The sequence below is a fragment of the Bombus vosnesenskii genome, unplaced genomic scaffold, assembly GCF_011952255.1.
Source record: "Bombus vosnesenskii isolate JDL3184/JDL3185 unplaced genomic scaffold, Bvos_JDL3184-5_v1.1 scf7180000013289, whole genome shotgun sequence".
Taxonomy (NCBI): domain Eukaryota; kingdom Metazoa; phylum Arthropoda; class Insecta; order Hymenoptera; family Apidae; genus Bombus; species Bombus vosnesenskii.
In genome coordinates this window covers 2,181,996-2,204,653 of record NW_022882942.1, presented here as the reverse complement: position 1 = coordinate 2,204,653, position 22,658 = coordinate 2,181,996, and the positions used below count along the sequence as shown (strand labels likewise).

General features: G+C 32.2%; 6 protein-coding genes across 18 annotated transcripts in view; 4 read left to right on the top strand and 2 right to left on the bottom strand.

Annotated features, from left to right (window-relative positions):
- The first annotated feature begins 258 nt into the window (after positions 1–258).
- LOC117232504 (trafficking protein particle complex subunit 8) lies at positions 259–6,185 on the top strand. Of its 3 annotated transcripts, none has more exons than XM_033491885.1 (11): positions 259–516; positions 609–782; positions 1,231–1,672; positions 1,753–1,998; positions 2,064–2,561; positions 2,691–3,210; positions 3,305–3,490; positions 3,642–4,370; positions 4,458–4,620; positions 4,712–5,786; positions 5,861–6,185. In XM_033491885.1, exons 1-11 carry the CDS (start codon positions 483–485, stop codon positions 6,126–6,128), a joined length of 4,335 nt encoding a protein of 1,444 aa, XP_033347776.1. In that variant the 5' UTR covers positions 259–482; the 3' UTR covers positions 6,129–6,185. The 3 variants fall into 3 exon arrangements, with proteins under 3 accessions (XP_033347776.1, XP_033347775.1, XP_033347777.1); XM_033491884.1 differs by having other exon boundaries at positions 260–516; positions 3,630–4,370; XM_033491886.1 differs by having other exon boundaries at positions 261–782; positions 3,630–4,370.
- A 1,314-nt stretch (positions 6,186–7,499) lies between these two features.
- LOC117232503 (dynein light chain 4, axonemal-like) lies at positions 7,500–8,389 on the bottom strand. The gene is made up of 2 exons (XM_033491883.1): positions 8,195–8,389; positions 7,500–7,806 (listed from the first exon to the last, which is right to left on the bottom strand). Exons 1-2 carry the CDS (start codon positions 8,252–8,254, stop codon positions 7,558–7,560), a joined length of 309 nt encoding a protein of 102 aa, XP_033347774.1. The 5' UTR covers positions 8,255–8,389; the 3' UTR covers positions 7,500–7,557.
- Positions 8,390–8,408: 19 nt separating this feature from the next.
- On the top strand, positions 8,409–11,229 carry LOC117232500 (probable cytosolic Fe-S cluster assembly factor AGAP009023). 2 transcript variants are annotated; one of them, XM_033491878.1, is made up of 8 exons: positions 8,409–8,473; positions 9,173–9,244; positions 9,302–9,397; positions 9,483–9,641; positions 9,740–10,010; positions 10,100–10,348; positions 10,411–10,788; positions 10,860–11,229. In XM_033491878.1, the coding sequence occupies exons 2-8, from the start codon at positions 9,179–9,181 to the stop codon at positions 11,099–11,101; spliced, it is 1,461 nt and encodes a 486-aa protein (XP_033347769.1). In that variant the 5' UTR covers positions 8,409–8,473; positions 9,173–9,178; the 3' UTR covers positions 11,102–11,229. The 2 variants fall into 2 exon arrangements, with proteins under 2 accessions (XP_033347769.1, XP_033347767.1); XM_033491876.1 differs by lacking the exon at positions 8,409–8,473 and adding an exon at positions 8,613–8,695.
- Positions 11,230–12,089: 860 nt separating this feature from the next.
- On the bottom strand, positions 12,090–13,664 carry LOC117232502 (josephin-2). 2 transcript variants are annotated; one of them, XM_033491881.1, is made up of 5 exons: positions 13,513–13,664; positions 13,170–13,384; positions 12,833–13,013; positions 12,491–12,741; positions 12,090–12,378 (listed from the first exon to the last, which is right to left on the bottom strand). In XM_033491881.1, exons 1-5 carry the CDS (start codon positions 13,564–13,566, stop codon positions 12,372–12,374), a joined length of 708 nt encoding a protein of 235 aa, XP_033347772.1. In that variant the 5' UTR covers positions 13,567–13,664; the 3' UTR covers positions 12,090–12,371. The 2 variants fall into 2 exon arrangements, with proteins under 2 accessions (XP_033347772.1, XP_033347773.1); XM_033491882.1 differs by having other exon boundaries at positions 12,306–12,741; positions 13,513–13,652.
- Positions 13,665–13,996: 332 nt separating this feature from the next.
- On the top strand, positions 13,997–15,911 carry LOC117232501 (WD repeat domain-containing protein 83). Of its 2 annotated transcripts, none has more exons than XM_033491880.1 (4): positions 13,997–14,133; positions 14,729–14,972; positions 15,102–15,328; positions 15,408–15,911. In XM_033491880.1, the coding sequence occupies exons 2-4, from the start codon at positions 14,836–14,838 to the stop codon at positions 15,773–15,775; spliced, it is 732 nt and encodes a 243-aa protein (XP_033347771.1). In that variant the 5' UTR covers positions 13,997–14,133; positions 14,729–14,835; the 3' UTR covers positions 15,776–15,911. The 2 variants fall into 2 exon arrangements, with proteins under 2 accessions (XP_033347771.1, XP_033347770.1); XM_033491879.1 differs by lacking the exon at positions 13,997–14,133 and adding an exon at positions 14,481–14,594.
- A 457-nt stretch (positions 15,912–16,368) lies between these two features.
- The window catches only part of LOC117232607 (low-density lipoprotein receptor-like), a 62,791-nt gene continuing 56,501 nt past the window's right edge, over positions 16,369–22,658 (top strand). For 3 of the 8 annotated variants that reach the window (XM_033492074.1, XM_033492075.1, XM_033492071.1), the window contains exons 1-2: positions 16,369–17,065; positions 20,533–20,652. In XM_033492074.1, the coding sequence (XP_033347965.1) occupies positions 16,972–17,065; positions 20,533–20,652 (214 nt within the window). In that variant the 5' untranslated portion in view covers positions 16,369–16,971. The remainder of the gene's footprint in view (positions 17,066–20,532; positions 20,653–22,658) is intronic. The other 5 variants (XM_033492076.1, XM_033492072.1, XM_033492080.1 and 2 more) reach the window with 3 other exon arrangements.

Here is a 22,658-nt window from a genome sequence, read left to right as displayed (position 1 = left end):
GAATCAATATATGAAGAATTAAGATTTTTATATACATAAAATAACTATCAGTTGATTAATTAAGAGCTGTTAAGTTCACACGCTCGGTAAATTAAGCTTTTCATCCAGCAAATATAAATGATATGATTATTATATAATAAAATAAATCTTATTAAACTAGAAGCAAATTTGTTCGGACATACTACTTGGAAGCGGAAAACAGGATATGCTATATAATTCAATAGCCTTAAGTATATAATTGTTATATTATCTGTTTCTTATATTTCCTGGAATAATCAAACATTCTTGCGCTTTTAGAAGTTTGTTCGAACATCTACCATTTATAGGATTGAATGTGCAAAAAATTATAGATAGAATTTCCGCCTATAAACACTTCCGTCTAATATTATAATATGTATGTCTCATCTCCATATTTTTACCCTTCACGGGTAAATCTTCACAGAACAGCTGTTCATTGAAGATGTTTACTATTACTTTGGGATATGTTGAAAGTTTGGCTTCTGTCAACTTCTAATTGTAAGCCAATAAACGATAGTAACTTAACGCCCAAAATGATTGTAATCGTATAATTCTACATATTAGTAGAACGTAACCTTGATTATCTGTAGATTTTCTAGCAAGTATCATGGCTCAATGTAAGTTAACCCCTCGTGAGTTTATAAGCAATGCCTTTTCACCACAAATCGCTGCGATATGTTCAACCGCAGCTGATGCTGTATGTCAAAAAAACAATTTATCATTCGTTGAACTTCTACAACCGTTTTGTAAGCTAAATACCGAAGGTAAGAAGTTGGTAATTGTTCTCATTCATTACTACACTAGGCACTGTCGCATTAATTACTCATTAATTACATCATTAAAATTACTCATTAGAATAAGTAAATGCTATAACTAGATGTAACAAAGGCGAAATTTTATATAATGATAAATAGAAAATGTTTTATTTTGTTATACTGTATTACTATTGTTTTATTAAATACAAGCTTTTGTTACATACTTTTAATATTTAAACAATTATGACGAATAGTTCATAAAATGTTAAAAAAGAAAAAAAAAAATACAGCAAACAACAGTGTTTCATAACAAAACAATAAGTAAATTATGAAATAATCATAATTGCGCATAAATAAATTTGAATTTTCAATTATCTTTAGATTTATTTCACAAATTACATATTATATTATGTGTATTGTTGTGAAATATCAATAGGTTTATTTTTTATTCTTATAGGTCATTTTAAAGACCCGCAAGGAAATACTATTAGTGTTAGAAATCTTCGTCTTTTTATACAAGATGTTAATGCGCAACCACCAGAACCAAGTATTGCCAGAAAAATGTTAAATGAAGCAGTTAGTTCAGCCATGTGTGAACATACAACTACTATTCAAATTGGAACAACAGAGCTTGATATACCAGTATCGGTTCCTTGGTTTGAAGCATGGAGAGAAATGTTTTTAAGTGTTCAATTTCCATCGGATCATGAATTCACAAAACATTTTCTTGCTTGTATGATAATAGTTTCCACAGTGGAGGACAATCCTTTAGAGAAGATACAAAATATGGGTGCCCAATTACATCAAAATATACCTGGAAAATTGCCAAAATGGTTTAATAACAATACGCTAAGATATTATATCTTAGTACATGATACTTTACAAGATGACAGGAACAAGTATTTATTTTTTATTTCATGGCTTCTTTATGTAGAAAATACCAACTATTATTAAAATTAATTATTTGTAATCTTTATAGGGCTGAAAAAGTTTTTACGGATATGAAGAACATTTATGGTGCTAATAATTGTTTTTTATTACAAATGAATTCAAGACCACCAGGTCAAGTTGATGATAATATTCATTTACCAGATCCTTGGAGTCAATTTTTAGTAAAACATTCAGAAGTATTAGGAGGTAGTGAACAGAATAGTTCTCCTCGTACACCTGTAGATACTAGTGGTGTTTCTTCTATGCCAAATGAAGTTACAACAGATACTGAAAAGTATGCTTCTACTATATTTCTCAAAAGTTTATGAAATAATTGTGAATGTGTATTTCATATTTTAGAACAAGCCAGGCTGGAACACCAATAGCTCCACAGAATTCTGTATTGGTTTCTCCAGATTTAAATGACGCTATTAGTTTCTCTTCTGAAATATCCGAATCAACAAGTACACATTTAGAAGTTGGTCAGGAAGCTGTTTCCGTTACAATTCATCCTTTAAGTCCAACAGCTGACAGGTCAAGAAGTTCTGTGTTGCACGGAAAGGGACAAATAATCACTGATACACCAATAAATATAAATGTTTGGGCAGATTCTCCTAGTCACGTAGCAACACAACATGGTGCTAGATTATCTACGCAAGATCTTGAAAGAGTACGAGCATTAATAACAGAATTTTGTTTAAAATGTTTGTTACCATATGTAGAGAAACAAATTGGCTTGCTAAATGATGTAATTTCAAATAAAAAGGGAGTCAGTAGATCACTTTTTAGTGCTACAAGACGATGGTTTGGAACGAATAAACCTGGAATACCGGGACCTACTCCGTCAAATGCTGTAATGTATGTTTATTATATATCATCTTGTTAAATAATAGCAAATTACAAGTATTAGATATAACAAAAGTAATATGTAGCATATATAAATATGCATATATAAATATATAAAGTTCCAGTTTGTTTGGATTTCAGTTATACAACAGAATCACCAGAATTGCAATTGCGTCGCTTAGGTGACTTATGTTTTATGTTTGGTCACTATTCACTTGCTTACCAAACATATCATAGCGCAAAGAGAGATTTTGCAGCAGATCAAGCTTGGCTCTATTATGCAGGTGCTCTTGAAATGGCTGCTTTAAGTGCATTTATGCAAGGTGAAACTAATAGGAAGACTATCGAATATATGGATGATGCAATATTGACCTATTCGACTAGTTGTAAAATGCCCCAATTTGCAACAAGAGCAACATTGCTCAGTGCAGAATGTTTGAAAGGTAAAAGCTTATATGGAGAGGCTGCTAAACAATTGATTCGCATGACCAGTGAAGATTCGGATTTACGTTCTGCACTCCTGTTGGAGCAAGCTGCTTATTGTTTTATTGGGCCAAAGATGATGCGCAAGTATGCATTTCATGCTGTTCTTGCTGGTCATCGTTTTTCAAAAGCAGGTCAACGAAAACATTCATTGCGATGTTATCAACAAGCTTACCAGGTATTCTTTAATTAACTCTTATACATATATATATATATATATATATATATATATATATATATTAAATCTTTATATTAAATTATCATATTCTTAGGTATATAGTGGAAGAGGTTGGTCATTGGCAGAAGATCACATACATTTTACAATTGGTAGACAAGCAGCATCATTAAAACAAGTTAGTGAAGCAGTTAAAGCATTTGAGAAATTACTAAATGTTTCCAGTAAACAACCAGCTTCACAACAAGCTGCATTTTTACGTGAATTTTTACATATCCACAATGTATGTATAAGTATAGTTATGAAATATAATCCATAATATATATATATATATATATATATAGATGGATAAATAGATAGATTGATAGATAGATAGTTAGATAGATATATATGTTGACTATCGCATTAATTATATATTATAGTTATTGTTACAGGAAGGTTTATCGAATTCTCAAGAGCTTCCTATCTTGCCTTTACCATTAATAGATAGTAATGACATTAAAGTATTTTATGGTCCCATAGCTAAATCACATGAAAATAATATTCCTGCGAGTCATGTTTCATTTGATACTGAAGAATGTGATGATGTAAGATGGGCAAGAATGGAAGAAATGTTAATTACAGAGGCTCAGGGATCTCCTCCTATGATATTCAGACCTACAGTTGCGCTATATTCTAAGACAAGTAATAACAGTGTAAAACCAAATGCTGTTTTGAACGAGCCAGTACATTTTTTCATTGAATTATATAATCCATTACACATACCGCTGCCATTGTCTAATGTGACTTTATTATGGTCATTTACTTCGGCCAATGGACAAGTTACAAATGAAACGAGATCACCAGAGAATTTAACGCTAGTGGATGCACAAGTGATCGAAAAAATTATTTTACAACCAACATCTAAACAAAATGTTACACTGTGTCTTATACCAAAAGAAGTAGGAGAATTAAAAACATTAGGTTTGAGTTATGATTTATCCAATCCGACTCATGTAGTAGATCCACCAGTTGTTAATCCGACAATAGCTATTACTGGGAAAAGATTGTTTGAAATTAGGGGACCCAGATTAAAAAATATTAAAGAGAAACCTGGTACAAATATATATGGTGTAGATTATAGATTAGAAATGAATATTGTTGAAAAAGCTCCATTTATGCAGGTATTTAATATTACGATGCAGTTATATGTTAAGTATTCAATATCGTACAATATCTGTACAATATGGTTAATAAATATTTATTTTTAGATCTTCTTTAGCAAACTCTCTGCAGAAATGCTATGTGGTGAAATTCATAAAATAGATATAACATTGAAAAATGTGGGCAATTCGCCTTTGTCAAACATTTACTTGGCATCTACGGACGCAAAACTTCTCTCCTTAGGAGATGAATACGTAGACACGCAAGAAAGTAAATAAAACTTCCGTACTGATTTCATTCAATGATTGAAATTGATTGAGTTGAAAGTAATATTATACTAGTATTTTATTTGTGATTTCAGAACATATGACAAAGAGAAACAATAGGCTCATATTAAAGATTCCATTACCTTCCACTAACGATATATTGAATGTTGGAGAAACGCATATAATACCATTTTGGATTCGAGCGCCACATGAAAAAGGGATTCATTGTTTAGATTTACTTTTTTATTACGAAAATACTGATTTAAGAAGCGCGATAAAACACCGACTTTGTAGACACACGTGGCATTTTACAGTTTTAGATTCCATACAAATTAGCGCGATTGCTTCGAGAAGTGTATTATTTAAGGATGTTTCACCTACATTAAACTTAATAATTTGCATTAAAAATGCAAATCAAATTCATGACTTAATCACAAGTGAAATTTTGTTGTCCAAAGTATTGTTCGAAAGTGATACATGGTCTATATTTAGTTCATCGGTTTTGTCGACAAATGTTAAGATACAGTTTCAAGAAATGTTTCATTTAATGTTAAAGCTAAGAAAAAAGGGCAAAAATGAGTCGAAGTTTTCTGATGTATCTTTAACTCAAGAAAACGAATGTATTGATTCAGATGCAAATTATCCGTACATCAATTTCATACAAAGAAAGGATATTCCATCGTTAGACATCAATGAAAACATAGCTGAAGTACAGCAATCTCAACGATTACCACAAAGTGATGAACAGAGGTCCTTATCTGCTACTATGGCACTAAATTCTACTTTAATTCTCAAATGGCGAGCGAGAATAATTGAAAATGGAATTATTACGAGGCAAGCAATCGGTCAACATCATCTCGATATACAATATTTGAGTAAAACGTATAAACACCCCAAAGAAATTCACGTTGAATCAAACGAATATGCTGGACGTTTGAAGATCTTTGGTCCAGATAGAAACGTACTTGATTCTTTGGCTGTGACTAATAAGGAACAAGCGTCGGAAACAGAATTTTTGAAAAATATGATTTCATTTTCTTTGAGTCATGATAGAGAGATCACACATAATTTTAATGAAAATCGATTGTGTTTCATTCCAGTAATAATGTATATACAAAATCATTTAGAATCACAGATTGATATTAAAATCAATACAATAGGTACTAGCAGGTAAATACTACTAAAAGTAATTTTAGAAAGTAATTTTTATGGGTTGTATTATAATTTACCCTATATGTTTTTAGCGAAAGTCATTTGCCAAATATAAAGTCACAGTTGTATTCTCCGCAAGCTTCTGCGTACTACAGATATGCTTGTCATTCAGCAATTTGTTCTCACGTAGAGCCATTGACCAGCAGTACCGTAAACTTACAGGCTGTACTTCCAGCACCTGGAACGTATGATCTAGCAGCGCGTGTAGAAGTTTCTGCAAGGGTTGTAAATACTAGAGAATTCATCTTGCAGAAGTGGAAAATGGAAAGCATATGTATTATTAACGGTGATAGTAAATAATTTAAACATATAGAAATATTATTATTAATACAATTAATACTACTATTACTGTTATTAAATTCAGTGTAATAAATTTCGTTTATCTAATTTAAAATCCGTACTATGTAAATATATAGTAAACATTTAATTGTCGTTGTGACATTTTTTGTGAAGCTGAGACATGTATTATTTTAAATGTATCCCATTGTTTAAGGTGTAGAACTATAAATCTTGTTAAGTATACAAATTGCTTATTACAGAATACATAATAATCGCTGAATCCTGATGAAATAATAATCTGTGAAAAGAATTTTGTAAATTACATTCTCATAAATTAATACACTGAACACGTTAAATATAAAAATATGCTCAGTTGTAATTCTCCGCGTAAATGTTGAAACTGTAACAGGAATATTGTAACATATTTTTTGCACCAGCATTTCATATTTTTTAAATCAAAGTAAAGAGAAAACTGTATAGACTTGTAGCCGCGGAATCCTGTAACAGATAAATGATTATATTATAAATAAACGATACCTTTCTTACAATAAAACTTAAATCGTCCTTGTACGAGAACATATAAAACAACATGTTTTAATAAGTCTATGAAATAATACTGTAATTAAACCACTGAAATAAATGTTTAAACAATAATCATATTACATGGCTTATTACATTATAAAATTGAATGATATTGCATATATTAATAACAATTGATCCAGAATTTAAATATTATATTATACACAATAACATATATTACATATATTTAACATAACAACTCCACAAAAGACTTTTATACAAATAAATAATATCACAAACAAATACAATAAATCATATGCATATTAACGCGCTGTATTCGTATATATATATATATATATATGCAGTTCACACGCACTTACATAATAATAATAACGATAATGACATAATTCAGCATAATATTATGCGTAATATTTTACATTTTGTATGATAATATCACGACGAAGAAATTTCAATATCAATTTATTAATATATTTTTCATCTAACTGAATAATACCGAAGAATTTTTAAGAAATTTTTAAGATCTACATCATATCATAGAACGTCATAAAATTTTCCGAAATAATTAATATTCCAATAATTATATATCATTTTACATGTATAGTCCTTCATTTGTATAAAAATTATAAATCGCTTCTTATTAGTCTTTTATTTTATGTACTGTAATGAGGGAAATTTTTAAATTGTAGTCAAATCTATTTTTTATGTATATCTGAATGTGTTTCAGCATTAATATGCAAATGTGCCTATTCACGATCGATAATAATTATTGAAAAATATTTCATTTGTACAATATGATAATAGTTTCGGCATTGTTTAAAACAAGAATCGTTTTGCGTAGAAATAGTCTTTTTAAAAAATCATAATTATGCCATTTGTACATTTGTTTGTATATCAATTTTTGTAAATATCACTATGCTGATTTCCATATGCATATCGCTAAATTTCCAGCACAGTACATGTATAATAGATGTTTAAGTTGATAAGTTATTTCAAATCCGTAGCCTTCGCCGACGACTGTATGCCAAGACGCACCGAATTTCTTATCCATTGCCTCTTTGATCATCCGAGAAACGCTTTCATAATTATCCGCATACTTTTCTGCCGCGGTGACGCACAATTCCATTGCTTCTTGTTTCATTTCATCCGACATATCGCATTTCTGGAACGAACGCCACAAATATAATAATGTCAATATAAAATAAATAATATGATAATCTTGAAAAAAAGAATTTTCATAAATTACTTAATTTCTATATAATATGAATAGAATTTTCTAATTTGAATATATATCGTCCTATTAAATGAATTGCTTAAATTCATTTCATAATAACATCATATGATGTTGAAATGATTATAATAATAACAAATAATAACATTGAAATGATTGTTTAATAGAAAATTTAATAAAATTAAACTGTGTGCATAAGGATATTATTTCTCGTAATAATGACTTTTCCTATTGATCAAACGTTATTGATAAAAGAAACCAGACTTATTTCTTTTTAAATACAATTTACGATGTAATATATAAATAACATTTTACTTACTCTACATAGAGGATACGTATGTAATATCTTAACAACATCATCTTTCTTGACTTCAGTCATTTCTGAATAAAAATTTCATAGAAATCGTATCAAGTGGAACCCTTCTTTAAGCGACACTGAGGATATTGCCATCTTACAGGCGCGTACTTACCCCTGAACTGGACACACAAGAACGAGCACAAGACTCATGACATCACTTCGACGTGGTGGGAAAGATATGATGGTGTAGGTACATACACCCCAGTATATGTACGATCGGAGGGAAAAATAGGCGGACAGGTAGTTGAAATACATACAATATCAATACAAGTTTCGTTGCGTGCAGCTTATTTAAATGCCGCATAACAAATTCACAGAAATGTACACATTAATTTCACTTATTTATTGAATGATCTATGTACCACAAGGATATATAGCATGGCTCAGCTAAATATCTACCTTATTTATTGTTGTATGAAAAAAACTTTTCAACGCAAAGTTATAGTATTTCATAGGCCACATGTAATTAAGAAACAAGGGACGATACTTAGATAAAGCTAATCCTGATTAATTTTCTTACGTTCGAAACATTTATTTATATGAAATAGTTATGTTAAATAGTTTTATTACTTTCTTATCTAGTAATTAAAAATGAGGTTATGCTTGAAATCGAATGAACTAAAAGCAAACAGGAATAACATTTATATCAATATTATATAATATCAGTATTGTATGTTTATTTATTACGTTATAATCCTACAACGTTATATTTATAACGATGTAACATTTAATTTATGACATTATTACTATTCACTGACTATTTCATATTCACGCCTGTTTTAATATAAACAAGAACGTTTATGCTCGGAGTTATACGTAAAAAAACACGTATAAAATACGTATAAAATAGTTCCATTATATTGTTTTAAAGAGTATATTGAATTTACATACCAATTAATAGTATTTATATAATAACTAAAGTCCGAATATCCTTTTCAGATAAACATGACATCGCGATTTAGTGGAGCATTACAAATTACAAATCTAGATGACTTTATTACACCTTCGCAGGTAGTTTTACTACTTTTTAATTTTATAGCAATAAATTGTATGGGGCTTTCTTTGCAGGAATGTATCAAACCCATAGAAATTCAAAAGTCAAAAAGCAAAACTGGCGCAAAAATAAAAATTGAGGAAGACGGGACACCTTTTGCATTAAATGAAGTAAATTACTAATTGTATATATTTATTATAGTATTGAATTAAAGTTATAAACTATTTTACGGTATATTTATTGTGTGTCCGTTAGGCTGGACAATCAGAAAAATTACAGAAAGTTGAAATCACACTTGCTGATTGTTTAGCTTGTAGTGGTTGTATTACATCTGCAGAAAGTGTATTAGTTACGCAGCAAAGTCAGGAAGAATTAATGCGAGTGTTTAAAGAGAAGGTTTCTCGGCGTCATCAGGTAATGATTGACATTAAGACAGCATTTATTTTGTATATTAAATGTCAAAAACTAATAAGATATAACAAATTTATCTGTTTTATATATATGTTTTATAGAGCAAAGATGATGCACGTTCAACGTTTATTGTTGTCAGCCTCTCAGTACAAGCAGTATTATCCATAGCAAAACATTATAGTCTTAATCCAGAACAAGCGTTAAATAAACTTGCTGGATACTTTTATCAGCTAGGAGCAGACATAGTTTTAGATATGACTGTGGCTGATGACTTTGCCCTTTTAGAGTCTGCTAAAGAATTTATAGAACGTTACAAAGCAGCTAAAGAGGGTGCAAAAAATCAATTACCCATGTTGTCTTCTTCTTGTCCTGGTAATTAATATATCTTAATTTTGTGCAGCAATACTTTTTTCATATAATGTAATAAGGATCAAACAATGTTTAAATATTTTTAAATACAGGTTGGGTTTGTTACGCTGAAAAGACACACGGCAATTTTATACTTCCATATATAAGTGTTACAAAATCCCCTCAACAAATTATGGGATCATTAGTCAAATATCATTTAGCTGAAACTATGGACCTTTTACCAGAACAAGTTTATCACGTTACTGTTATGCCTTGTTATGATAAGAAATTGGAAGCATCTAGAGAAGATTTTTATAACTATGAAAGGAAATTTAGAGACGTAGATTGTGTCATAACTCCAAGTAAGCATTTGAAATTTGAAACACGCGTATTGCATTTGTTTAAGTTATGTTTCTTTCCCTAGTTGAAATAGAACAAATGCTTAGCGAGTATAATGTGTCAATAAATGAAATACGCGAAAGGGAAGCTGAAAAACTGTTTGAATCGCAAATGGAATATTTTAAAACCAATTTACTTGGTCATAGCGGTTCAGGATCAGGAGGTTATGCAGAATTTATTCTTCATTATGCTGCAAAACATCTGTTCGATGAAACAGATATAACAGTTGAATTTAAAAATCTGAGAAATCCTGATTTCCAAGAAGCAGTCTTCCAGAAGGATGGCTGCACACTATTAACATTTGCAATTGCTAATGGATTTCGAAATATACAAAATCTTGTACAAAAATTGAAACGCGGAAAGTGTTCATATGATTATGTCGAAGTTATGGCGTGTCCCTGCGGTAAGTTTTATTTGAAGAATGTTACAATGTTAATAATACCTTTTCAATGTAAATCTTAATTTAATTGATAGGATGTCTTAATGGGGGAGCGCAGATTAGACCCTCAAGCAATATTCAACCACGTGAACTGGCGTTACAGTTAGAATCTATATATAGAGAACTTCCTCGGAGTAATCCTGAACAAAATACAGTGGTGCAGAATTTATATAGAGATTGGTTAGGAGGAGAGTGTACAGATAAAGCTTTGTCGTATTTCCACACACAGTATCATGAAATAAAGAAATCAGACACAGCTCTTGCCATAAAATGGTAATTATGCAAAACCTTTGTCGTTAACTTAGGTATTTTCTGTATAATGTATATCACTCAATGTATTATTTAATACATATTATATTTATATTGTTAATTATGGTTAATTAAACATTCATTATATTACCGTTATTCGTGTATTATTGCGTTAATGTTAAATATTGGTGAATATACAAAATAACAAATAAATAACAACAAATAAATTTTGTAAATATTTAAATCCATATTTTTGGTAACAAACACTGAAATTTAGTATAAATATAAATTTAGCATTGCACGTTAGATGAATATCTCATCTTAGACAGGCTATCTAATTACTTATGTAATTAGATATAGATACAGATATTAGATAATAATAAGAGATGCATTTTTTTATTTAAACAACAAATTTATTAAATATAGATATTCAGAAAAATGGAACATATAGTATAGTGAATAAGAGGTGTATCTCATTACAAAATAATAATCATACAACTGAGTTTTTAAATACGTTGTTGAAATATACAGCAAATATAAAAGGGTACATAGATTGTATACCGATTAATATTTATCGTATTTGTATTGCGATGTTCATGTTGAAAGTATAAAAGATTGTCTTTTACAGTTATTCACATTGTTTAATTAAATAATCTAGCGTGACTAGTAACAAATACTAAGAGAGAACGAAACTTTTTAGAAAAAGATACTAGAGTATAACACTTGTCTAACAGTGCAGTAATATTATAATTCTATATTCTGTAGTTTATTTATCTATGGAGTAATAAATTAACCTCGCTTCAATCACCAAATATTAATTAAACAAAGCAATGTACATACTTTGATAGAACAATCTATTAATTTAATATAGTATTTAAGGATGCGCATTAAATAATACTGATGAGACAATATTAAAAGAATACAAGTGTTGTAAATAAATAACGAATTAATACACGAAATTCTGATTTCACAACTGCAAATTATTGTAGATAAAATATTTGTGAAATAAATAACGATATATATACATATATTAATTTATCGTAATAACGATTTATAAAAAATCTATATAAATATTAATAATTGGCAACATATTATGCATTCATAATTGCGCCATTATTTATCTTTTATCATGCTAAAATTTTCTTCGTTTTTATAAAAATATGACGAATTTAAGAACACAATCACATATCTCAATCAAATGGCGTTGACTTAAATAGAATGAAATAGTTACATCCTTTTCTTTGGTGCAAGAAAATTTGTATGTAACATTTATAATTTGTAAACTTTCGCTTCTCTTTTCAATTCCTTGAACATAGAACTTTGTTTATTAATGGACTATTGTCGCTTTAACCTTTAATTTATTTTGGCCTGAAGCATTGAATACATAGATTAAGTAAATTAAAAGGTCTTTAATTACCTAGAATTTTTGTTATCTAATGATTTTTCATTTTCGTTCATTTCTGCAGACACTTCTTTCTTCAAATTCATTTCCATATAGCCATCTTCAATGTACGTGATACTATCATGATCTGTATTAATCCCTTCTTTATTTGCATATGTATTTATTAGCCATCCTTGATTATTATCTATCTCCTTTGATACGACAAGAAATAATTCCTTTTCCTTACTGTCTATCTGGTCCTTTAGATATATAAGTAAATCATTTTCCTAATAGGACATTATTGAAAAGTAAAAGCCAATATAATTATTAATACATCGATGTACGGTATTAATATTAAGGAATAAAGAATTAACTGACTTTCCCAATAAGCTGAGGAGAATCAAGTTTCGAGTCAAGATTATAAAAGGCACCATGAATTTTCTTCAGGGCAATCCAATGTCGTCTTTTCAAGGGTAGTAATACGAATCCTAATTTATATTCTGTTGGTACATTTAATATAAAACCTTCAATATTATCTAAACACAGACATTTTGGATCTCTGAGAAAAAAATCCCACAAATGTATATACGTTTATGTGTGTGTGAGGGCATGCGCGCGCGCGCGCGCGCGCGCGTGTGTGTGTATATATATATATATATATATTTAGTTTTATGTGTACAATAAAGTATTAGTATATTTATTGAACTAAACAAACCTGCGTTTATCAAACCAAACTGCTTCGCGTCCTCTTCGTTGTAATGCCGCCATAATAACATTAATGTCATAATTACCAAGTCCTAACAGTGATTTATGGGGATTTATCCATACATCTGGACTCAAGCTATAACAAATTTGGTCTAATTCCTGTTTACTAAATCCTCTTTCTTGAAATAAATTATTTAATGCATGTAATGCGCAAAGCTCTTTCACCTGTAAGAATAATAATCATATATATAGACATATGGTATATGCAAGAATAATGCTTACACGTATATACATAATATATTTCTATATGTCGCTTGATTATGAACTAGAAACATGAAACACTTGATAATTACTTGTCTCTCATGGTATATGGATCCGGTCATATCAGCTGCTATGTTTGCAACCATTTTATTTACATAATTTTTGTTATATACGTTTATGTTAACAATTTTACCAATTAATTACATGCATCGTTTATTAATATCTTTATCACATATATAAAGTTTAATAGCGTACACGTAGTTCACGTTATATCGTGACAACTATGATAACCTATTAACGTAATACCTTATAACGTAGTGAGTAGAATCTGCTATTTATTCAAATCTAATAAGAGATTATATTAAGTACTAAACAATTGTTGTCAAAGTATACATACTATGACAAGGAACAAATACTGTCACCTTCAAATACGATTACAGAATGGATTGAAGTTTATTTTTGGTAAACATCAATAAATATATTATTTATTTATGTTCATTCGCAACTGATTCATCACATATCTTGGCGAAACGTTTACAATTACATTTTCTTCCTTTTTATTGGTAGACGAGAATATTCAACAGTAATCAGTAATACACGACAGGTATAAAAAGTGATTTGAACCTACACGTAACACATACTATCCTTGTTTAAACTAGTTTTCCGTGGCGGTGATTGGATATTTTTGGACTACTAATACTTCACTAGCATCGGTTAGTATCTGCAAAATTTATTTATTCTTTGAAGCTTGTATTTTAAATAAACGATTTCTCATATTATCACGTGAATGTTTATCAATTACAACGTTAGTGAAAGAGCGCCTAACGCATACACGAACATATATAATTGACAGCATATACTACATTACGCTATAAGTATGGACAACCTGTAAAGCCCACTACATTCTATACTAAGTCAAATCAGTGTTACGTCGTGTTCAGTTTTATACATATACATGAAGTTTGTTTTGAAATGGCAAAAATATGGAAACGTTGAATAATTAAGTAGGAAATATAATAAATAAAATTTAAAATATATCGATTAACTTCTTTTTTCACAGAGAGTATTATTCCTAAGTGATGTACTTTAATTAAATTTAAAATGGAAATTGATTATAAACTTGTCAAAGAAATAGATTGTAAACAAGGAGCCGTTAGAGCTGTACGATTTAGTGGTACGTAGGTTATATATATATATATATATATATATATATATATATATTTTTTTTAAAGTAACTTTTATTTAATGAAGTTGATTGTTTTTTTTTATTGTTAAATAATATTGATTTATATTTAATATTTTTTCCAGTTGATGGTGCTTATTGTTTAACGTGTGGATCTGATAGAAAGTTAAAATTATGGAATCCGTATAGAGGTGTTACGTTAAAAACGTATGGAGGACACGGTGATGAAGTAATGGATAGTAGTGCATCTTGCGATAGTAGTCAAATAGTGTCCTGTGGATTGGATAAATCAGTTATTCTTTGGGATGTAGCAACTGGAACTCCGGTTCGGCGTTTAAGGGGCCATGCAGGACCTGTTAATACCGTAAGGTATATTATCAAAAAATTATTGGTACCCCTGTATATACGTTTTGATATAATATTTTCTATATATAGATACATTTTTCTGTAATGTCAGAATCAGCGAAGAATCTATTTCTACTTCCTTTCTAATGTCAGATTCAACGAAGAATCTTCTATGGTTATTTCTGGATCCAGAGATAACTCGGTTATGTTGTGGGATATCAGATCCAAAACATTAGAACCTGCGCAATGTTTAAACGAAGCTAAGGATTCTGTGTCTAGCGTTAGAGTATCAGATCATGAAGTTCTAACAGCTTCGTTCGATGGGAAAATACGTAGATATGATATTCGTGTAGGTGAATTGTATACAGACTATATGGGAGGTTGGTAGTACATAATATGACGAATAAAATAAAATAAGATAAAAATGCGATCAAGTTGTCATTAAATGTATTATTACAGATGCAGTAACATGCGCCAGCTTCACAAGAGATGGTCAATGCATGGTTGTTAGTTGTGCCGATGGTGTGGTTAGATTGATGGATAAAGATTCAGGAGAATTGCTCGGAGAATTCACTGGCCACGTGGCGAATAATTTGTGTTTAGAATCAAGCGTCGATACTCAGGATACTCGCATTATTTCTGGATCCGCAGATGGGAAACTATGGATATGGGATCTAGTTTCTCAAAAAGTAGTTGCGAGACTTTCAGGATTTAAACCGACGAAACATCCTATAGTATCATTAAGCGTTCACCCGCAAACAAACTGTTTCTTAGCTACTAATGGACCAAGTATATTAATGTGGAATACCACGTCGATGCAAGAGTGATACTTTTATAAATTAACTGTGTAATTGCGTAATTTTTGTATATACATTTTCGAGCGCCAGTCAAAAATGAAAATAATTATAGTAGAGGGCCATTCGTTCGTGCAGCATTGAATAAAAAAATAAAATGTTGAAGAAATATTGTGTTTATACCATCCATGATATTGATTTCATAATTACCAGAGCTTAATTATTCGTATTTTTTTATATATGAGACTGATAAAATGAATGTGAACTTCCGACTATTGGATATTTGTTCTTGGAATATCTTTGCGATTGTGCCGCACAAATATCTTTCACCTGCTTATTAAACAGATAGAAAATGGGTTAGGTTAAGCTGGGTCATGATATACAGTTAAAGAAACAGGCTACGAGTACGCACATAGCGTAACTTTAACAGTAGCGTGGCAGAGAGAGAGAGAGCGAGAGAGAGAGAGAGAGAGCGAGAGTGAGTGATGAGAGGGGGGAGGGGGTGTGCGGAGCGGGGCGGGGAGAGGGCGAGAAGAAGAAGATCAGAGGAGACGAACGAGAGGGAGTGCTTGCGCGCGCAGGTGGCGCGATACCGGTGCGTCAGAATCAGTGGTCGTCAGTCGTCGCCGTCTCGCCCGGGAGAGGGAAAGAAAAAGAGAGAAAGAGAGAAGAATTTTGTAGCTTAGAGTGAAATAGAATATCTGCGCAAGAGAAAGAAAGTATAACGGGCTGGTATAGGAAGCGCGAAAGATAGAGCGAAAAGAGGGAGCGAGAGATATACAACGAGGGACACGGAGGTGCTTGCACACGGGGCGGGCCTGCCAGTCTCAACCACTTCGTGGAGTGCACTTTTTATTCTGTACTCGAGCACGCAGCCACTCTGAATTGTTAGCTGTTTGCATATACATGATTGAAGATCTGTGACTTGCCCGATGCATGGTAGAGGCTGTTGGACCGCGTGGTCTTACCAGATTTTATCGATAATCAGTCAGTACATCGTGTGTGAGGATTGTTGTTGTTGTTGTTGTTGTTGATCGATCCTTCCGGCTTGCCGGCTGTCAAAGTCATCGGTTTCGAAAGACAAGAAAAAGGAATCGTGACACAAAACAACAGCGAACCGTAGAGATCGTATTCGAAATATCTCGGTGTCAGTGTTGGTAGTGTTTGAGAGAGTGGTGGTGGTGGAAAAGACGAAGGAGAAACCGGGTGTGCAACGAAAGAGGGTTGTTATGGGGCGAAGCTGTCGTCTGCTTGTACTTTCGCCGCTGTATTTGCTGACTATATTCGGCTTTCTCGCAGCGGCTGATGCTTTCTCCACTGACAGTAAGTTTCATTTCTCGATCTCTGTCAATCGAACAGTGGGGAATAAGTAAAAATATCGATAGGAACGTTTTCCCATTGAAATTGTATGTAAGTTGCACGATATTGTTGATTGACAAAATACGTATGGTATGTGCCATGCGCTAATGTCGCGCTTACATAATCGACGTTTTTCGCATACATTTTCAATGAAAACTTATAAATTAGCGGACGTAGGACGCGAGAAAGGAGGACAGTCGCCGATATGAAAAATATATCTGACGTATAACTCGGTATCTACGATCTTTGTGAAAGGGATGCTGGTGGTGTGACCAGTAGTGAGTAGTTGGTCTGAAAATGGGGGAAGACCGCGATAGATGGAAGCACGTGAAGATTTTATCCCACGTTACCACGCTATGTTTCTCATTTAGCATTTAGGGCAAATTGTTTACTTTTCTTCTTTTTTCTGTTTATAGGTGGCACAAAGAGGTTCTTAGTAGTAATTAAATCTAATAAATAGTAGAGCGTTCGTTCTTTTTAGAATAACATTCTTTTCGTAAGTTTTTCAGAACTGTGGAAACTGATCTTTTTTTATACTTCTCAAACGATTCTTGGAGGATTTGGAGGATCAAATATATAGCTGATATTTGTCAAAAAAATTGATACAGAGAAATATTGACCTTTATCTGAATTAATTTTCTATAGTTTCAATAGTTTTGTGCAAGATATAACAACTAACGCTTAGAATAAGATTAAAAAAGGATAGAATGCAATGAATTCCCTTCGTAATTAATAAAGTGTTAAATTTCAAAATAATTGGTATGACAGGTTCGTGCGTACGATGACAATTAAAATAACGGCTATCCACGAAATAAGAGTAAAACGAGGGCTGGGGAAACAGTTGATCGTCGATTTGTTCGATTTGTACATATATTGTATTTTCACCTCGTTTCTTTCTCTTTTTCTTTTGTATTATAGCGTTATTCAATAATTCAATAATTTCTTCAAAGGAATAATTGATCGGTATAAAATAAGCAAAAAAGATTGACAGTAAAATTATTATCGATACTGGGAAATGTGCACGAACGAGAATACAAAGGAAACGAGACGAACTCATGCCTCGATATAACAAACGAATATTGTTATTAAATTTTAATAATGCGTACAGAGAAACGAGATTAAATTATTGCAAGCATTTTCGTCGTAAAGGCATTATACAAATTCGAGCTATTTTTGTTTTTTATCCATTATTTTCTCTTTGAATATCGTCAGTTTTTAAGCAAGCAATAAAACGTGTTCTCTATCTGACAAACGAAAAACGTATTTTATCATTTTATTGTCAACGTCACCGTCGAGTTGAATTTTTGTTTTAATCGGGAAACAATTACTTTTACGCGCTTAACATCATAGAGATTGTCACTTTAAGTGGTCGCATTTGTTTCGGTTTTCGTTGAAAAACGTTATATACATATATATATATATATATAAATATCATATAAAAAACATATATGCATATATAAAACATATAACAAACATATATAAAAAACATATACATATATATATATATATATGTTTCTTTTTTATATGATATTTTTCACGAAAGTATGTAATTTTAATAAAACTGTGAAATATATACACATTAGAGATATTTAGATGGCGCTTTTGAACATGTATCGAAATACATGGTGGACACGTGGTACGTGAAACGCGCATCAACGAATTAAAGATCAATGGTTAATTGTGCTTGCTCGTGATGCTCAATTGCATATACACATTAATAATGATATAAAATAGTATGTGATCGAGTATTTTTCGATTATCGGTAAGTTTTCTATTTTCATATTCAAGTCTTTCATTCGTGATCGCTTATACTCTACTCTATCGATACTGTATTCGTACATGCGATATAATATCTCTGAGAGACGATGCTGAATCGTTGAAACATCATCGTTACAGCTGGTACAGGTCGTACGTATCAAAGCCGTTTTACCGTTTAGCCGTAATAATTTGCCAATTAATAATATCAGTAAATTTACAAGAGTTAGAAATGATAGATTATACGATAGACTTGCGTTGTATGATTTTATAATTTTCTTGGTCAAATACGATAATCGGGCAACTCGTAATTTGTAACATTTCATGTCCTTTATTATCAGATTCGTTACTGTTGCTGTTATGCAAAAGCGTTTATTAATATCGGTGACTTGCGATATACGAGCCGTAAAATTCCAATAATAATAACATTAACTCGATTCTATGAAACGAGCGAGAAATTTATTAGATTTGTTTCGCTCAAATTTATCGTAAATAATTTGGCAAAGGTTTAAGAGAATTTACGAGGATGATATTATTTACATGGCTATTATTTATTTCGCAAATATTCGTAAGTTAGTATCGTTTAGCTAGCGAAAATTACACGCAACTACCGACAATAGTTTTGGAATAATAACAAGGGAACACGATAATGCGAACAATAATCGGGACGGCAGCAATAACGCCGATACTCTAATTTATCGTCATTACGTATTAAATGTTTTATCGCGTAGATCGCGTTTGATATTTTATTAATTAGCCCAAGTGTCAACCTTTAATCATCGTGTATTTAAGCTTAATAACATTTTAATAATAATCCAGTACAACACGATATCGTTACTTTTGTCACGATCGAACTGAAATAATACGAATTTTCCGCCAAGTGTTCCGATCGGTTACACGGTTGTAAAGCAAAATTGGAAACGTTCACGAGTTATTATCGGACAAAGTTTAGCGTAATATTTCGATGAATCGATTAGCCGAAAATCGAAAGTAATTCTCGCGCAATTTGCCAAGCAAAGCCCAATAAATTCCTCCCTTATGATCTTTTTACCTTTTAAAAGATCGATTTATCCATTGTATTTGAAGATTACAGTACGAAAGTACGCGACAAGCTTTTCCTGATTTTACAGAAGAGCAGTTTTTTTTCATTCGATATCATTCGATAATCGAGCGAATGTTGCGTTATTGAAATCGTCTTTCAATTTGCTTTTGAGCTACTCGATAACTTTCGAGTTATCGTTAAATATCGTTCAAATATTGCTTCTCATCCTATCTTTCTAAAGTATTTTAAGGATCTGCTTTGTATTTTCAACTGTGCGGTGTTAAATAAAACGTTTAACCAGAAAGTGACGTGGAAATGAAAAAGTCAATGAAACTTTACTTATCAGGTTTCTTCTCCTGTAATCTTCATTTATGAGAGAGAGAGAGAGAGAGAGAGAGAGAGAGAGAGAGAGACAGACAGAGTAAATCGATGCATACGAAAAGAAAGCAGTATGTGACGCGTAACGTGGTATACCGATCGCGAGTACATGAAATTGTAAGAAAAGTACAGTGTATAACGCGAACGTCACGCGTTTCTAATCTCTTTCTTTCTTTACTCGCATGTTTTTTTCTCCCGATTTGCATGTTCCACGAAACATTGGCATTTCATTTTTCCCATCTTTATTTTGCTTCAGGCAGGCCTTGTCCTTTAAAGCAATTTCAATGCACGAATGGTAAATGTATACCAAGGCCGTGGGTCTGCGACTCAATGGACGATTGCGGTGACAATTCCGACGAAACCAGCAAATGCGAAGGTGAGCGATATGGGAAAAAAAAAAAAAAAAAAAAAGAAAAAGGACTCGCTCGTACGTCCTACTCTTTCATATTTTATTCGGTATAAAAGTGGTGTGCGATAAAGAACGATTGGTTCTATCGATACCTGATCGTAATCGTGCATGTCCGATTCTCCGATCGGTAGATTAACGCGAATTTGAAATCAATCGACACCACTTTACCAATACGAAGTGTTGTTTGCAGCAATAAGGAGTCAGCTGCGACGTTTAAATCGTATTTATCGAAAGAGAAAGGAAGACGTAGGTTTCATATTGAAAAGTGCGAAAGCGTATCACTGTATTAATCTATTAATCTATTGATTTATTGATCACGAGTATTAGTTGGCTCGTGAATTTACAGCAGTTTCGAAAAAGCGATGCATCTTCGGTTGGTTTCGTTTTCGTGGCAACCGCTTCCTACGTCAATCTGATATTTATTCGCTCGATTCCTTGTATTTCTGCAAATAATTCCTACGCTTGTGTTTATCGGCTGTTAAGTAGCGGAATTCAAATAATTCGAACAGACACGCGCAAAATACTCGACTCCAAGTATCATTTTCAAGTTTCGAGAAAAGTCGCGGTTCTTGAATTGAAAGGGACAACGCTGAAGTAGGTCGGTTTTTTCTGAACTCTGTGTTCAAATCGTCAAGCTTTTCTAGAAACAATCGTCGAACGTGTCTACGGAAGCTTTTCGTATTCTGCAACGATTTTTACGTATCGTACTTTATCGTTCTCGAGAGTCTCGAATGCACCAAGAGAATTTCACGGAATTCGAGCGGTTCGATTTAAAGCGATTTGACTAACGAGAAGAAGAAGGATATAAACTTGGTAAGGTATTTGAAATCGAGTAAATAACAGGTTCGAACATCGGAGCGACGAATATTTCGTTGTTCCGTTCGTAATGGAGGATCGTATGAGATCGGAAATGATTTAACGCGTAAACAGAAAAACAGGAAAACAGGAAAACAGCGTAGAAAAGAGCGGAGGAAAAACGACTGAAAAATTTCGCGTAAATCTTTATTAAAAATTGTCCGTGTCCCTGGTCGATCAACGAAACTCGGTTTTCCGTCGAGTGGCACGTAGAAAATCGACGAAGAGACAAACTCGGTCGTTTCGTTGTATCGTAAATCCTTCGATCGAGAGTTCGCAGGACGAAATGTCTTGGAAAGACATATTTCGTAGTTTTACCTGCGACGATATACCTGTATGTTTTACAATGTGCTTTTAGTCCGAAAAGGAAGGAAAATGTTAATTAACGATAGACGGTTGTCAATGACAAACCCGTGTACTAAATAAAAGATCTAACCGTATCTGTCGCGTCTTCTTCTTGCGATTGAATGCAACACGAGTACACGCGTGTGCGTTTGTTAAAGCAACTATCTCGTTGGGAAACAAGACGTGTATAGCGTTGTTTACTTTCTTAAACGTACGTAGTTAATACGTCGCAGCAGATCGTACAATAGTACATATATGTGTGCGCGTTTGGGGCTATGTAACGCGAAACTACGTTTGAAGCAACGTTGAACGTGGCGCTTTTTCCCCGTAAACTACGAGATGGTGGCGAGGGATCGATCACTCGGATCGTTTCACGCAACTTGTCTATCGTGCTTTCGATAGTTTGGAAAAACGTGGCTTAAGTCAACTTGGAGCAACGAAAAATCGATGCTTGTATAAAAAGAAACGTAGCTAGATGGAACGTCTGAAACGTTTGAAATCATCGAATCGAAGTTACATTGAAATTTTTAATTGAATTTTGATTTATACATTTCTGGAATTATTTATGTAACGCGCATTGGCTAATATCGCGATTATCCTATTACTACCGTAACGCGTAGTGGCAAATAACAGATTTCCAATTTCACGTTGCGCGTTATGGCTGGAATTGTTAGAGAAATTTTATCTCAAAGAAGATCAAATTGTTTTGCCGTAGACGCCGTACAATTTCTCCGCGATAAAATCTTTGTTTAAACATTTTTATGTCGATGTTC